The 17933-nt window shown below is 46.5% G+C and overlaps 1 protein-coding gene across 4 annotated transcripts in view; it reads left to right on the forward strand.

Moving 5' to 3' along the window:
- LOC147110757 (kelch-like protein 24) overlaps nt 1-17933 on the forward strand; it is a 56719-nt gene that overhangs the window by 15184 nt on the left and 23602 nt on the right. For 3 of the 4 annotated variants that reach the window (XM_086001044.1, XM_086001043.1, XM_086001046.1), the window contains exons 3-4: nt 12282-12468; nt 15264-15455. In XM_086001044.1, the coding sequence (XP_085857170.1) occupies nt 12282-12468; nt 15264-15455 (379 nt within the window). The remainder of the gene's footprint in view (nt 1-12281; nt 12469-15263; nt 15456-17933) is intronic. The other variant, XM_086001045.1, reaches the window with a different exon arrangement.

Consider the following 17933-nt stretch of genomic DNA (forward strand, 5'->3'; position numbering starts at 1 on the left):
TTGGCCAACGCCAAAGAAGTGTTTCAAGAGAAACTAGGAACCTTGAAAGGCATCACCGCCTCAATAAAAGTGGAAGATACAGCAATTCCAAATTTTTTTAAGGCAAGACCGGTGCCATACACAATACGTCCGGCAGTCGAGGCAGAGCTGAAGAATTTGGAAAAGGCAGGCGTATTATCCAAAATAGATTGGAGCGAATGGGCAACACCCATCGTTCCAGTCATGAAAAAAACATTGAAAAATAACTCTGAGGAACAGAAAAAAATTCGCATTTGTGGGGACTTTAAGGTGACTGTAAACCCGGTCCTTCACACGGTACAGTATCCTCTTCCGAGGATAGAAGATATTTTCGCCTCCCTATCCGGAGGGAAACGTTTCACAAAAATTGACTTGGCACAGGCATATCTACAGATGGAGGTTGAGGAGACCTCTTTAAAAAGTATCTCTCAATAAACACACGCAAAGGCCTGTACCAGTACAATCGACTGGTTTTTGGATAGCATCAGCTCCAGCTATCTGGCAAAGAGCTATGGAGCAAGTCCTGCAAGGGATTCCAGGGACTCAATGCTACCTAGACGACATCCTTATAACAGGAGAAAACGACAACGAGCACCTTGCCAATTTGGAGCAGGTGCTCACTAGGCTGAAAGAACGGGGCCTATGAGCAAATTGCCCCAAGTGCGAATTTTTCCAAAATCAGATATCATATTGTGGCCACATAATTAATAATGAAGGGTTGCATAAGTCACCTGAAAAAATTGAAGCAGTTATAAAAGTCCCAGCACCTGAAAATGTTTCACAATTAAGGTCATTCCTGGGATTAATAAATTACTATCATAAACTTTTACCGAGCTTATCAACTATTCTACACCCTCTTAATGATCTTCTACAGACAGGAGCGATTTGGAAATGGAACGAAGACTGTAAACGTGCCTTCCATAAATGTAAAGACTTAATCACATCCGAGAAAATTTTGGCTCATTACAACCCATCACTACCAATCAGACTGGCGTGCGATGCATCCCCTTACGGCATAGGAGCGGTATTGTCCCATAGATTCCCTGATGGCTCGGAACGGCCGATAGCTTTTGCGTCACGCTCATTGAACTCAGCTGAGCGTAACTATGCCCAGATAGACAGGGAAGCACTCAGCCTGGTATGGGGAGTGAAGAAATTCAACCATTACCTACACGGACAAAAATTTACCTTGCTGACTGACCATCAACCCCTCATCTCCATATTCAACCCTAAACAAGGTGTCCCCATTATGACGGCACAAAGACTACAGAGGTGGTCCCTTTTTCTAGGGGCACACCAATACAACATTGAATACAAAGGGTCAAAACAGCATGGGAATGCTGACGGTTTATCACGCCTACCGTTGCCAACGATAGAAGAGGCACCTACAGTAGACCCAGTAGAGATATTCCACTCTACCATAGTGGAATGTCTACCGGTGACAAATTCTGCCATTGAAAGGGAGACAAGAAATGACCCTACTCTCTCATGGGTCTACGATTTAACAGTGAAGGGATGGCCAGCACATGGCGAACCACTGTTGCCAGCATTCTCGCAAAGAAGAGAACAGCTGTCAGTGTGCCGAGGAACCTTGATGTGTGGATCCAGAGTGGTGATTCCACCCAAACTCCAGGATAAAGTGCTAAAGGAGCTTCACGAGGGGCATCTGGGTGGAGTGAAAATGAAGAACCTAGCTAGGGCGTTTGTATGGTGGCCAGGTATCGATGGAGACATCGAAGACATGACCAAGAGCTGCCTAGGATGCCAGAAGGTCCAAAATGCTCCGCCACAGGCCCCTCTACATCCATGGGAGTGGCCCTCATCTCCCTGGCAAAGGGTGCACATCGACTTTGCTGGTCCATTTATGGACTCAATGTTCTTAATCGCAGTTGATGCACACTCCAAGTGGCCGGAGGTAATAAAGATGTCCTCCACCACCACGGAAAAAACCATCACAGTATTAAGGACCATATTTGCCAGGAATGGGCTGCCGGAGCAGATATGTTCTGATAATGGACCGCAATTTGTGTCCGAAGAATTCAGAAAGTTCTTAAAGAATAATGGGGTAAAGCACTACACGTCCGCCCCATACCATCCCGCCACCAATGGATTGGCTGAAAGGTTTGTCCAGACCTTCAAGAAGGCCATCAAGGCCATGGGTAATGAAGACATAAAACTTCAGCACAAGGTGGATAACTTCTTATTTGCATATAGGAATGCAACGCATGTGGTTACTAACCAAACTCCCGCCATGATGTTCTACAATAGAAACCTAAGATGCCGGCTGGATTTGGTCAAGCCCAACATCCGAAGGGACGTGGAGAACCGGCAGTTTCAGGGCATGAATGAAAGGCCAACTAGGGCCTTCCAGATAGGCCAACCGGTTTTGGCCCGGGACTACCGTACCGAGAAATGGCAGCCTGGAACTATCTGCACACGATTAGGACCACTGATGTATACCGTGGACATCGGAGACAGCATAATAAGGCGCCATGCTGACCAAATCATCAAGTCATCCGAAAAGGGACAACCTACACCACCACTCTATACATCTAACGATGAAGTAGAGATACCCATATCTACCTCCGATCCGGTGATACTGGAGCCCGATGAACCCGACACTGGTCTTCAAGCCGAATCAGCCTTGCCAGAAGAACCTACTACACCCCCGAGGCGTTATCCGGACCAAGTCAGGAAGCCTCCTGAGAGACTAACTTATAATTAATTAATACAGCAATGTATATTATTTTGCATATAACATGTAATTAATAATTACTTAAAATATGATGTACTAGTTAGCTAGAAGGGGAGGAATTGTGGTGTATGTGCCTTTAAGAGCAATTGTGGTGTATGTGCCTTTAAGAGCCCCAGGTGTGCATAATGCCGGTAATTGCCACTTGGGCTATATAAGCCTGTGTATTGTGTATATCCTTTAGAAACCCCGCGCGCCCCCCCCCCCCCCCCCCCCCCCCCCCCCAGACTTGCTTAGTAAATACCTATGAACCAACTCCTGTCTTCAGTGTCTTTATCTACACACGGACACTACAGCACCATTTCGAAGAGCAGGGGAGTTCTCCCCCGGTGTCCTGGCCAACATTTATCCCTCAAGCAAAATCACATATATAAAAAATATCTGGTCATTCTCCCATTACTGTTTGTGGGAGCTTGCTGTGCGCAAATTGGCTGCCATGCTTCCTACATTACAACAGTGACTACACTCCAAAAAGTACCTCATTGGATGTAAAGCGCTTTGGGACGTCCTGAGGTCGTGAAAAGCACTATAGAAATGCAAGTTTTTTAATGAATAATCGCCTCCTTCAGGGCACCTAGGGGTGGGCAGTATAGGTGGCCTTGCCAGTACTGCCTGTTAAGTCTGTGTTCTAGTTGTAATTACTAACACAGACTACAAGATTAAAGTTCAACAGGTCTTTACTGGTTGGAGGTCAGGACTATACTAAATACAATATTACTACACAGTGCTTATATACCGGTGGTCACCACCGGTATTACGTATACAGCAGCCAGAGAAAGTAGTACATCTCTTAAGGTGGAACAATCCTCCCTTTTTAGCTTAACAGTCATATCCCCATTTAACATAACATAATAACATATATAACTTCAGGTATAAACAGTTCAAAGGTTCAGTCTCTCAGGAGGCCTTCTGATTCGGTTTGGATAACGCCTTTCAGTGGTCTCTGATTCCTGTTGCTGAGGTGACTCCTCTAGTTGGTCTCCCATGCATTGGGTGTTATCATCATCAGGTACATTCCCTGCCGAGGTAGATGCTTCAGGTTCATTAACGTCTTCCACAGTTGTCTCTGTCGCAACCATGGGTTCGACCCTTGCTCTCGATTCTACCAGTTGATCCGCATGACGCCTTATCACATTGTTACCAATATCTACTGTGTACATCAGAGGTCCTTGTCTGGCCCGAATTGTTCCGGACTGCCATTTTTCGTTTCCATAGCCCCTTGCCAACACTGGTTGTCCTACGTCGAAACTTTGAGTGGTCTTGTTATTAATATGCCGGAACTGTTTGTTTTCCACTTCCCTCCGCACATTTGGTTTTAACAAGTCCAACCTGGACCGCAACCTCCTGTTATAAAACATCATGGCAGGACTTTGGTTAGTCACTGCATGAGCGGCGTTTCGATATGCCATTAGGAAATTGTCCACCTTGTGCTGTAGCGGAATCTGATCATCGTTCATGGCCTTTATTGCCTTTTTGAATGTTTGGACAAATCTCTCGGCCAACCCGTTTGTCGCCGGATGATATGGGGCAGAGGTATAATGTTTCACCCCATTCTTTAAGAATTTTTGGAATTCTTCCGACACGAACTGTGGTCCGTTGTCCGAACAGATCTGTTCTGGCAATCCGTTCCTTGCGAATATTGTTCTTAACACCGCAATTGTCTTTTCTGAAGTAGTGGTATTCATCTTGATCACTTCTGGCCATTTGGAATGTGCGTCCACCGCAATTAGGAACATGGAGTCCATGAATGGACCAGCAAAGTCAATATGTATGCGTTGCCATGGGGCTGAAGGCCATTCCCATGGGTGTAGCGGTGCGATCGGAGGTGCATTTTGCACTTTTTGGCACCCAGCGCAGCTTTTCGTCAACTCCTCTATCTGTTGGTCAATACCCGGCCACCATACATAAGCCCCAGCAAGACTTTTCATCTTAACTTCCCCCCCCCCCCCCCCCCCTCCCAGATGACCTTCATGCAGTTCTTTTAGAACTCTTTCCCTTAACTTGGGAGGAATAATCACTCTTGTCCCGTACATCAAAGTACCATGGCAGACGGACAGCTGGTCTCGCCTTGCCGAGAATGCCGGTAACAGAGGATCACCACGTGTTGGCCATCCTTTCACTGTCACCTCGTAGACTCTGGACAGTGTCGGGTCGTTCCTGGTTTCTCTTTCAATACTTGCATTGGTGACTGGTAAACACTCGATGGTCGAATGAAATAACTCAACGGGGTCAACTTTTGTCATTTCTTCTTCAGGTAGTGGCAGGCGCGACAGCCCATCAGCATTGCCATGCTGCTTCGTACCTTTGAATTCTATTTGATATTGATGTGCCCCTAGGAAAAGGGACCATCTCTGGAGACGCTGTGCTGTCATCACTGAAACACCCTTCTTAGGGTTAAAAATGGATACCAACGACTGATGGTCTGTCAGAAGTGTGAATTTTTGGCCCTGCAGGTAATGATTTAAACTTCTTCACTCCCCATACAAGGCTGAGAGCCTCCCTATCAATCTGCGCATAGTTGCGCTCAGCGGAGGTCAATGATCTGGATGCAAACGCGACTGGCCTTTCCGTGCCATTTGGCAACTTGTGTGAGAGTACTGCCCCAATACCATATGGAGAAGCATCACAAGCCAACCGAATAGGCAGTGTCGGGTTGAAGTGAGCCAACACTTCCTCTGAGGTGATCAATTCTTTGCTTTTGCGAAATGCCTTCTTACAGTTTTCGCTCCATTCCCATGGTACCCCCTTCTGTAAAAGAGCGTTCAGCGGGTGCAGTACCGTGGATAGATTTGGTAGAAATTTATGGTAATAGTTAATCAATCCTAGAAACGACCTCAACTGAGAGACATTATCCGGAGCGGGAGCCTTTACAACTGCCTCTTGTCAGGAGACTTATGAAGCCCCTCCCGGTCAATGACATGACCACAGTACGAGATCTGCTTCTGGAAGAACTCACATTTCTGCCGATTAACTCTAAGTCCATACTCTTTCAGTCTGTTGAGCACCAGTTCTAAGTTTGCGAGGTGTTCTTCACCACCATCACCTGTAATCAGAATATCGTCCAGGTAACATTGTGTGCCTGGAATTCCCTGTAATACCTGCTCCATGGCCCTCTGCCAAATTGCTGGAGCCGATGCCACTCCAAAAACCAGCCTATTGTACCGGTACAAACCTCGATGCGTGTTGATCGTGAGGTATTGGCGTGACTCTTCTTCAACCTCCATCTGCAAGTACGCCTGCGCCAGGTCTATCTTGGTGAAGTGTTTCCCGCCAGACAACGAAGCAAAAATATCCTCAATCCGCGGAAGCGGATACTGCACCGTGTGAAGCACCGGATTAACGGTGATTTTGAAATCTCCACAGATGCGAACCTTCCCTGGTTCTCCTGGCTTGTTGCTCGAAGGACGTTTCATAACGGGAACAATGGGCATAGCCCACTCATTCCAATCTACCTTAGACAGTACACCTGAACGTTCTAGCGCTTCCAGTTCCGCTTCTACAGTAGGTCGTATTGCATAGGGTACCGGTCTGGCTTTAAAAAATTTTGGGTGTGCATGTTCATCAATCTTGATGTTTGCCGTAATTCCTCTGTGTTCCCAGTCCCTGCTGGAACACCTCTTTAGCATCATCCAATATTTTGGACAATCGTTTAGGTTTGACATCTGTTTCCCCGGAATCTACCGTTAGTGCCTTCAAGGAGTGCCAGTCCATATTCATTTTCCTAATCCACTCCCGTCCCAGTAGTGGTGGACCTCCTTCAGGTAGCACATATAAGTCCATTACTTGGCTTTCTTCGCCCTTGTGGACCACTTTTACCTCTATTTTTCCGATGGGGTACACTCTTTGCCCCGTGTATGTTTTCAATATAATCTCCGTATCCCGTAGGGGAATATGTTGGAATAACCTTTTGTAATCTTTCTTATTCATGACCGTCAATGCCGATCCAGTGTCCAATTCCATCTTTACTTGGACTCCTGCTATCTAAAGGGTGACCCAAATTGTCTGGAGATCTGCATCCTTACCAACGTTGTGTACTCTTAAGCTACCCAGTTCATTACTGCTAGCGTCTGAATCTGACTTCTGTTCGGTCGAACTGTTCTTTGTCACCTTGTGTACCTTTATGTATTTTCCTTGCGGTGACTTTTTGTTGCTGGTCTTCTTTCCTGACCGGCATACTTTAGCTATGTGGCCAAGCCTGCCACACGTTCTGCATTCTTGGTTTTTAAACCAACACTGGTTCTGATCGTGCGTTGTCTTTCCACAACGATAACATTTTACAGTACTCAAACCCAATTTATTTGTACTGAGTTCCGGTGACCGTAGCTGCATTACTGCCGTGCCTCTCGCTGCGGCTTCGTGTGCTGCTGCCATAGTGACCGCTTTCTCAAGCGTCAGCTCATTCTCCTCGAGCAGTCGCTTTTGTGTATCTTCTTTTAATAATCCACACACAAATTTATCTCTTAGCGCTTCTGTCAGTCCCGTTCCAAACTGACAGTACCTTGCCAGCTTACGCAATTCCATTAAGTATTCAGCATTGCTTTCATCCTTCAGCTGCCTTCTGCTGTAAAATTTAAATCGTTCCGCTAGCATCAGCGGCGTGGGGTTTAGATGATTTTTCAGGACAGTAACAATCTCCTCGAACGTCTTATCCGCCGGTTCATCTGGTGATAAAAGGTGTTTCAATTGCCCGTATATCTTCGCACCCATTAAGTTTAATAATGTTAGTGCTTTCTCTTCATCTGGGATTTTATTTGCTTTACAATAATTTTGTATGCGTTCTACATACATGGCCCAATCTTCGATGTCGCTATCAAAGGTATTAATGTTCCCATGTTTAGGCATCGTTGCAATTTAATTTATTTTTATTTTTATCCAAGATGGCGGCTTCCCGCTCTTGTCTTCGTCCTCCGCCTACAAAATGGCGGTTTTCCCGCGCTTGGCGGTCTTCACCCGTCCCCCAACGCTGTCTCCGCTTCACCGCGGCTCTCACGCCTTCAGTTGCCCCAGACGCTGCGCCTTTTTAGCCCGAATGCGGCCCGGCCCTTATCGCCAGCCGCGATCGATGTCCCCGCGCTGCGCCTTTCGGCCTGAATGCGGCCCGGCCCTTATCTCCGGTCGCGATCGATCTCACCGCCCTTATTCCTCCGTCTTCCCTCCCCGTCTGTACAGCCAACGCGGCCGACTTTCTGGTTGCGTCGCTGCCCGGCTTACCCACCACCGAGGTAGAAAGAAGATAGCTGACAGCCGCTGATGGAGGCTTCGAGTTCAGGATGTCTTCTGCACTCTGGTTTCTCGATGTCTGCCGCGCGACGTGTCTGCCAGCAGGGTGATGAGGGTGGAAGCCTCTCTTCGACATCCGTTCTGTGGACGAAGCCGCCGTGGATATAAACTGCCGCAGGGTAAGAATCGGACTCGTCGCCACTGTTAAGTCTGTGTGTTCTAGTTGTAATTACTAACACAGACTACAAGATTAAAGTTCAACAGGTCTTTACTGGTTGGAGGTCAGGACTATACTAAATACAATATTACTACACAGTGCTTATATACCGGTGGTCACCACCGGTATTACGTATACAGCAGCCAGAGAAAGTAGTACATCTCAAGGTGGAACAGGCTTAAGTTCTCTTAAGGTGGAACAGGTTACATACACCACTCTGCCCACATCCTGAGAATGAATATAAATGTAACTTTCCCCTCCGTGGGTGCTTTGGCATGTAATACCCTGATGTGTGCTAAGAAAAATTTGGTTGAAGGTGTGAAGCATGTATCAGTTGAATAGCCAGCATGTTAATGAGTTGACCTAAATTAATAATACAAGAGTAAATGTGGCGCCTATCATAAGCTGCAATCTGTGCAGCTGAACCGTGTATGCACTCTCCATGCCCTCTGACCTTCAGTTGATGGGATGGGTGCTGGGTTTCACCGCCTATTATTCGTTTTATCAGAGGCCAATTATCTTTGCAGTTGCGTATTGGTGAGTAGATTTTGCTCTAATAAATATACCATGCCCTGAAGCCCCATCTGAAGGCGGTTCCAGCCTTTAAACTGCTACATGTGTGTAAGTATGAATGATTGCTGGGAAATGGGACTTGATCCATTGGGGTATGATGGGCCGACTGTGATCCTCCTCCAGCATTTGTGATTTCTATAATAATACTTTTTAAATATTTTGATATGGCAGAAGTCTCAACTGTTCTGAGAGAATGGCTGTCTAAAAGAATCTCTTGCAGTGTGCTGTCCTACAGAGATCGAGTGCTGGTCATAAAACGGCTGGTGGCCGCTCTGCTGTGATTGGTCACTTCGATCCCTCCCCCTGGGTGTGTCGCCAAGTTACAGAGGAATGTCATCGATTTCTTCTGGAACAAAAGGAAGCATTGGGTCTTTGCTGCGGTCCTGAGCCTCCCGCTTGGGGAGGGCGGTCAGGCGCCGGTGTGCGTGCGTACCCAGGCTGCGACTTTCCGCCTTCAGACCCTGCATTGAGGATGGTGTGCACCGGCGACTTGTTTCTTCCGCCAGTTGCACGGCCTCAGTTACGACATGCAGCTCCTGTTTGTAAACCTGGGGGTGTCCGTGCCTCCTTGCAGGAGCTGCCTGTCCTTTTTATCAGGAACTGACCAGTCTGGAACAATGTCGCCTCCAGGAGTCACTGCTCAGGAATCTGCACCTCCACGAGCTGGCTGGCAAGGTGACCAGAGTCAGGGACTTGCTGGATGGCGGAGGAGCGGTGTCGCCGCTGAGGCCCTGACTCCACTCTGTGTCGGAGGCTTGAGCGTGTGGAGCAATTCCTGTCCGAACTGACCCCCGTTTGTACGGAATTTCTCCTTGGTGCGAGGCCCCTCGGGAGCTTTCGCCTCACCTTGAGCCGTCTCTCGGATATCCCCTCCGTGCCGTTCCACTCTGAGTGGAGGGGTTTCCTGTATGGGCTGCTCCTGCACACACTCCACTTCATCACCTTCGTCTGCTGTCCGGACTCGCCCTGGCACACCACCTTGCTGTCTGGAGGAGGCAGGGGGTCCCCAGTGGAGGGCTCTCTACGTTGGAATCCTCCCCCTAACTATTGAGGATTTGGCGTGGAGAGTGTTGCACAGAGCAGTCTTGTGCAGTAAGTTTTTACGTAGCTTCACAGACTCGCAGGCTGCTTGCAATTTCTGCGGCCTGGAGGAGTCCGTGCTTCATGTATACATAGTGAGAGTTGCAGCCCCTGTTTCACTGTTTGAAGGGGTTGCTCGTCAATTTTTGGTTGCACACCAATCCCACGCTCCTGATCTTTGGCCACTTGGTGCGGAGAGGAGTGGGTGGATCGGAGGACCTCCTCATGGGTCTGGCCCTGGGCCTGACCACGGTGGCCATCCACAGGCCCAGGCAGTCTAGAGTCTTGATCGACCTGACTGTCTGCTTCTCTTCCGCAGCTATGTTCGCGCCCGGGTGTCCCTGGAGATGGAGCACGCGGTGTCCGCCGGCACGCTTGAGGTCTTCCGTAACCGGTGGGCACCGCAGGGACTGGAGTGCTTCATCACTGCCCCCCTCACCCCCGGACCCAAATTTTAATTTGATTTGATAAGTTAATGTGTTTAATTCACAGTTTATCGGTTGTGCTCCTTTTAAGAAGGGGGCACTTGCTACCTCTTCATTGAAGGTGACCTCTGTCATCACTCACGGCAATTAACATGGGAGTTGCAGAGGGTTGTCGCTGTGATTTACGTTGCCCGGTGCTTGAACTTTCAAATTGCTCCGTTGTGTGTTGCAGCCTGTGTGTGTGGGTTACAGATCTGATGACTTTGAATTCTAAACCTGTACACTAACATAATCAGTTTGCAGATAGGCTAGCCAAATTACCAGAAGGGTGTATTTGAATATTGGCCTGTGTACAACTGGATTATGCTGATGTAAATCTTCATGTGCTAACATTAAACCATTGAAACTCTGACTAAACGACCAGTAACCTCGAGATCTGCACATCAGTGCTGTAAAACAAAATAAAAAGTCACAAATGATTGTCTTTAAATGGCAAATCCTTCTTTGTGATGAGAGATTGCACAATTCTGGATTTCAACATCGCTTATTGTTCAATGTGTGCATAATTTAAAAAAAAATCTCTCTACCCATATTTTCGCATGCCCGTATTTTTAAAGAACGGCCTAAACCTCTAACTCTGCTGCCCGTATCCTAACTCGTACCAAGTCCTGTTCTCCCCACCCCTGTGCTCGCTGACCTCGTGGTCCGGTGGCAACACAATTTTAAAATTCCCATCCTTGTTTTCAAATCAATGGTTTCACCTCTCTCCCTATCTCTGTAACCTCCTCCAGCCCTACAACCCTCCTGAGATCTCTGCGCACCTCCAATTCTAACCTCTTTCCATCGCTCCACCATTGGCGGCTGTGCCTTCAGCTGCCTAAGCTCTGGAATTTCCTCCCGAAACACCCCTCTCCTGCTTCAAGACGTTCCTTAAAACCTACCTCTTTGACCAAGCTTTTAGTCATGTGCCCATATCTCCTTATGTGGCTTGGTGTCAAATTTTGTCTGATAATGCTCCTGTGAAGTGCCTTGGGACATTTTGCTATGTTAAAGGTGCTATATAAATCCAAGTTGTTGTGGTTTTTTTGTTTTATAAACCTCTATCAAATCACTACACATTCTGAAGTGAATAGACCCAGATTTTTAAGCCTCTCTGAGCAAAAGGTTTATCTAAGCTGGGAATCATTCTTATGACTGGTACTTCTGTATCTCTTCAACATAAATGTCTTGGTTTGTTATACAAGGCAAACCAATCTCCAGTGTTTTTGGTACAGTTCCAAAATTCTCCTAATTTACTTTTACTCCTCCATCACTTCCTTCCACAAGTCCTCTCCAATACATCAGTCAGCGTGCTTCCATCCCTCAATAGAAGGAAATGGTGATTGTTGCGTGATCTGATACGATGTGCGCACAGTATCACTGGTGTAGTTGGTGAGGTAGGGACACCGTGCCTGTTGGTGTTGGTGGCGACTGACCCTCACAACCAAGTCAATTACAGGATTTTGGAATTGAAATGGAGACAGTTAATGCTTCAGAAATTCTCAGTCCAGTAATTTCCCCCCCTACTCCACCCCAATTTTAAATTGTGGGCCTGGCAACCTGATTGATCCTCTTGTAGAAACTGGACATAACATTGTTAATTTAGTGATATCACCCCCCCCCAATCCGTTGAGATCAATGGGTAGCACTGCCCTGCTGTTCTTGCCTCCTCCAGAGGTGGCGCTGAAACTTCTCTCAGCCTGTTATAACAAACCAAGCTAAATTGGCTGTACCACTTTCTGACTAACGGTGAGCAGGATCAGAGTCATAGAATGATGCAGCACAGGAGGCCATTCGGCCCATTATGCCTGAGCAGGGTCACAAGAGGTTTACTTTATCATCTGCTTTCAAACTGGGACTGGGGGCAGCGGAGAGTGTGTTCAGTGCCAAATTGGTAAGGGCTTGCTTTATTTGTATAACAAACTGCAGTAACACTACTTTTTAAACTCCTTTTCAGATTTTGGAGCACATTCGTCTGCCCTTAATTAGTCCTTATTACATCCACGACATCATAGAGTCACAGAGCATCATCCAGGAGTCTCTTCCTTGCCAGCGATTGATTTCTGAAGCCAAGGACTACCTCTTGTTACAAGACAGACGAGGGGAACTCTTCAGCCCCAGGACCCGGCCTCGCAGATCAACGGGTGAGTGCAGCAGCTACCAGACCATGACCCAATACTTCTAAAAGTAAGGACTTGCATTTCTATAGCGCCTTTCACAACCTCTGGACGTCACAAAGCACCTTACAGCCAATTAAGTACTTTTTTGAAGTGTAGTTAATGTTGTGATGTAGGGAAACGCAGCAGCCAATTTGAGCACAGCAAGAACCCACAAACGGCACTGAGATAATGGCCAGAAAAATATCTCTTTTTTTTGTGGTGTTGATTGATGGATAAATATTGGCCAGAACTCCGGGGAGAACTCTCTTCCTTTTCTTCAAAATAGTGTCGTGGGATATTTTACGTCCACCTGAGAGGGCAAACGGGGCCTCGGTTTAACAGCACCTCTGATAGTGCAGCACTCCCTCAGTACTGCAGCAGGAGTGTCAGCCTAGATTTTGTGCCCAAGTGTCTGGAGTGGGGCTGGAACCTTCAACCTTCTGACTCTGAGACGAGAGTGCTACCCACTGAGCCATGGCTGACCTGGGTCATGATGCTGGGGTGTTGCAAATAGAACATAAGAACAAGGAGTAGGCCATACGGCCCCTCGGGCCTGTTCCGCCATTCAATAGGATCATGGCTGATCCGAATCTAGACTCGCGTCCACTTCCCTGCCCTCCCCCGTAACCCCTAATTCCCTTATCTGCTAGGAAACTGTCTATCTCTATTTTAAATTTATTTAATGTTGCAGCTTCCACAGCTCTCTGGGGCAGCAAATTCCATAGATTTACTACCCTCTGAGTGAAGAAGTTTCTCCTCATCTCAGTTTTGAAAGCGCAGCCCCTTATTCTAAGATTATGCCCCCTAGTTCTAGTCTCACCCATCAGTGGAAACATCCTCCCCGCATCCACCCGATCAAGCCCCCTCACAATCTTATGTTTCGATAAGATCGCCCCTCATTCTTCTGAACTCCAATGAGTAGAGGCCCAACCTACTCAACCTTTCCTCATACGTCAACCCCCTCATCTCTGGAATCAACCGAGTGAACCTTCTCTGAACTGCCTCGAGAGCAAGTATATCTTTTCTTAAATATGGAAACCAAAACTGCACGCAGTATTCCAGGTGTGGCCTCACCAATACCCTGTATAACTGCAGCAAGACTTCCCTGTTTTTATACTCCATCCCCCTTGCAATAAAAGCCAAGATTCCATTGGCCTTCCTGATCACCTGCTGCACCTGCATAATAACTTTTTGTGTTTCATGCACCAGGACCCCCCAGATCCCTTTGTACTGTAGCACTTTGCAGTTTCTCTCCATTTAGATAATAACTTGCTCTTTGATTTTTTTCTGCCAAAGTGCAGAACCTCGCACTTTCCAACATTATATTGCATCTGCCAAATCTCTGCCCACTCACTTAGCCTGTCTATGTCCTTTTGCAGGTTTTTTATGTCCTCCTCACTCATTGCTTTCCCTCCCATCTTTGTATCGTCGGCAAACTTGGATATGTTGCACTCGGTCCCTTCCTCCAAATCGTTAATATAGATTGTAAAGAGTTGGGGTCCCAGCACTGACCCCTGCGGAACACCACTAGTTACTGATTGCCAGCCCGAGAATGAACCATTTATCCCAACTCTTTGTTTTCTGTTAGACCATGTAGCATGTTTAACAATCCAGAAATAAATGGTGGAGTTTTTTTTTTAAACATAGCTGAGTTACTAGTGAACATTTTCTTTTTTTTAATGTTTTATTCTTGACAACTTTTTCCATATCTAAATAACTTTTTTTTTTTTTTTGCCACTGCCTTCTTCCAATCTCCACCCGCCCCCCCCCCCCCCCCCCAAAATGTATTTTGACCACCATATTTTTTTGTAGTGCTCGATTCCGATGCAGGAACTCTAAGTACGGAGCAAATGGTATCCACTTAGCAGAATCATGCTGCTCCCCCTCGGAGAGCAATATACAGCTTGTAATTGTGCCGCCTTGTGTTGCTGTGTTTCTCGATGGGAGGCAAATCCCTCGACTCCTGTGGTATCGACCCTGCCTGGGCCAAAGATCAATAAATTGTAACCTCCCGGATGTTGGTGCTAAATTTACCACCCGCTGTCCTTCAACTCGTCAACTGTAGTCAAACTGTAAGAAGGTCAAAGTGCATCCAATATCTGGCCCAAATGTACTTGGCAGCACAGTGTGACTCATAAAGAAGATTCACATGCATCCTGTGTGTCCTCTCTCACAAGCACTGACAATGGGTCTCGGCCTGTAGCCTGCTTTCAGGGATTGGACTGCGGTCCTTGTGCAGTGTGGGGAGAGGGCTGCCAACGCTCTCGCTTTCTTGAAAGTCTTTGGGATGCCCTTGAGAAGGTGGTGGTGAGCTGCCTTCTTGAACTGCTGCAGTCCATGTGGTGAAGGTACTCCCACAGTGCTGTTTGGGGGTGGGGGGGTTCCAGAATTTTGACCCAACGACGATGAAGGATCGGCGATATACTTCTAAGTCAGGATGGTGAGACTTGGAGGGGAACTTGGAGGTGGTGGTGTTCCCATGGGTCTGCTGCCCTTGTCCTTCTAGGTGGAAGAAGTCGTGGGTTTGGGAGGTGCTGCCGAAGAAGCCTTGGTGAGTTGCTGCAGTGCATCTTGTAGATGGTACACACTGCAGCCACGGTACGCTGGTGGTGGAGGGAGTGAATGTTTAAGGTGGTGGATGGGGTGCCAATCAAGCGGGCTGCTTTGTCCTGGATGGTGTCACATCCTATAAATGTATTTTTTTTAAAGCTTTCTTTATACCAGTTGTTGGTGGTTTAACTATCAAGCTTCAGAACGGCGCCTGCCATTTTCTGTTCCAGGTACAACTGAAGTGATAATTGCTGTTGGAGGGGAAGATGACAAAGTGGTTCTCCGCAGTGTGGAAAGCTTTGATCCCGTTGGCCGTCAGTGGAAGTGCCTTGCCTGTTTGCCCTTTGCTGTTAGTAAACACGGACTTGTCGCATCAGGTATGGTTGACGTGCACCTTTACCCACCACCGTGTCTTTATCACAGTAAGTGTGTGTATGTTCAGTCAAGATGAATTTTGAATGTTTTCTCTTGGGTGGGTTTCAGTGGACACAGAGAGGCTTGCATTTCTATAGCGTCTTTCACAACATCCCAAAGCGCTTTACAGGCAATGAAGTACTTTTTTGAAGTGTAGTCACTGTTGTAATGTAGGAAACTGAGGGAGTTGATGTTCTCTACAATTTTTTTATATAGATATGGGATCAAGAACAGTGAGTGGTAGGCAACATATTTAATTGACTACTTTAGTGTAATTGTGAAGGTCATTGGTGTTTGTCAAGATTCTTGCAGAAGAAAGAGGTCATTCTTCACTGTGCTTCACTACCCCACCCCAAGAAAAATAGCGGCTGAGCTCTTCACTGCCACTCCACCTCGAATGTTGTCTTTTGCACCTCGTGGACTGCACCTTGTTTTGGGCTACGGTCCCACGGGTCCATTCTTGGAGATTTATCCCTGCTGCGGAATGTAACCGGTAGCTTGAAGCCTTTATTTGCCTTCGTGTTATTTTAAATTCTGAAGTACATGAGCCTCCTAACTGTAAATCATTGAGCGTTTAAGTTTGAAGGATGTCTCAGCATTTTTCATATGCGGTCTCTGCATTCTGCTCAGTCTGTTAGAGTTGGATCTGTTTGTAGAAGCATTTGGGGGGGAAAGAATTAATGAAATGGGCCAATAAAAACTAAGTGACAGATGTTAAATTGAGGGCAGGCCTAATAAAGCAGCAGCTCACATTCTTGTTCACTTAATATTTTGGAATGGCTTATGCGAGTAGTTTCTGTAAAGACACTTCAGTATAAAATGTGTGCGATACCAGGGGAGCAATGCTCGCTCAGACACTCGACCACTTCCTCACCCTCCTGCTCCCACAGTCAATAATCCTGTAATACTCTCGACTCACATGAAGAATGGTCACTGGAGGGTGAGGGCAGCAGCTCGTTTTTTAAAAAAAGGAAAGCAAATTGACTTTCTTTTAGCTGTCTGGTGCATCTTGTTGATCTACTCAAGAATTGGGCTATTGTGAAACCAAATTGTGAAGTTAGTTGCCTTATTTTGGCACCTCAGATACTGAAAATAGGGATTCTTATAATCCGGTATCACCCATTGCCAGCTTAGTTCAGTTGGTCGCTCTCTCGTGGTCTCCGACAGCAACAATTTGCATTTGTATAGCGCCTTTTTAATGTAGTAAAACGTCCCAATGCGCTTCACAGGAGCGTTATCAGACAAAATTTGACACCGAGCCACATGATATATTGGGACAGGTGACCAAAAGCTTGGTCGAAGAGGTAGGTTTTAAGGAGCGTCTTAAAGGAGGAGAGAGAAGCGGAGAAGTTTAGGGAGGGAATTCCAGGGGGAACTCCAGAACATTATGCTATAACCAAAGGGTAATTGCTGTACTGTGGTATGATGTCCTGTGAAGGATGTAAATTTCAGTCTGTTCCAGAAACTGCTCTCTTGACATGTGAAATGTTTAGAGTGAGCATAGTGGTTAGCACTGTTGCCTCACAGCGCCAGGGACCTGGGTTCGAATCCAGCCTCGGGCGACTGTCTGTGTGGAGTTTGCACATTCTCCCCGTGTTTGCGTGGGTTTCCTCCGGGTGCTCCGGTTTCCTCCCACAGTCCAAAGATGTGCAGGTTAGGTTGATTGGCTATGATAAATTGACACTTAGTGTTAGGGGGATTAAATATGTGGGGTTACGGGGATAGGGTGGGATATGTGTTGGTGTAGGGGTTACGGGGATCGGGTGGGATATGTGTCGGTGCAGGCTCGATGGGCCGAAATGGCCTCTCTGCACTGTGGGGTTTCTGTGAAGTTCTGTGAAGTGAGCACAAATCCAACAGACACCATGAGATCAACTGGAGAAGTGCTGGTCCTTGACCATAATGTGGCATTTTCCAGGATAAAACACTAATGAGACTCCCTGGATGAATAAAGCCATAAGGGAACAATTGAGGGTAAAGAAAGAGGCATACATTAAGTACATGTACAGCAGGGGAGTGCATGATAAGAGAGAATATGAAAAGATTAGGAGAGACATCAAAAAAACAATTCGGGAGGCAAAGAGGAACTATGAAATTAAATTATCAAGGTACATAAAACAAAATAGTAAAATAATTTATAGGCACATCAATAAAAGAAGGAAGGAAGGTTGGGATGGGAATGGGGCCATTAAGGGATAGTCAGGATAACACCACAGGTAACGATAGGGAGATGGCAGAAATATTAAATAATTATTTTGCTTCAGTATTTACCAGGGAGATTGAACAGGTGGACATGACATTCGATGATGAGAAATAAATGCATTAAAAAATTTTTTTAAAAGGGGATATATTAAATAAATTAATCAAACTTAGAGGATTAAACCCCTGGTCTGGATAGATTGCATCCACGCATTTTAAAAGAATCTAGAAGAGATAGCAGCAGCATTACTACACATATTTAATAATTTGTTAGAAAAAGGTATAGT

This window comes from Somniosus microcephalus, chromosome 11 (genome assembly GCF_052327205.1).
Source record: "Somniosus microcephalus isolate GS21.2 chromosome 11, FLI_Smic_1.0, whole genome shotgun sequence".
Classification (NCBI taxonomy): domain Eukaryota; kingdom Metazoa; phylum Chordata; class Chondrichthyes; order Squaliformes; family Somniosidae; genus Somniosus; species Somniosus microcephalus.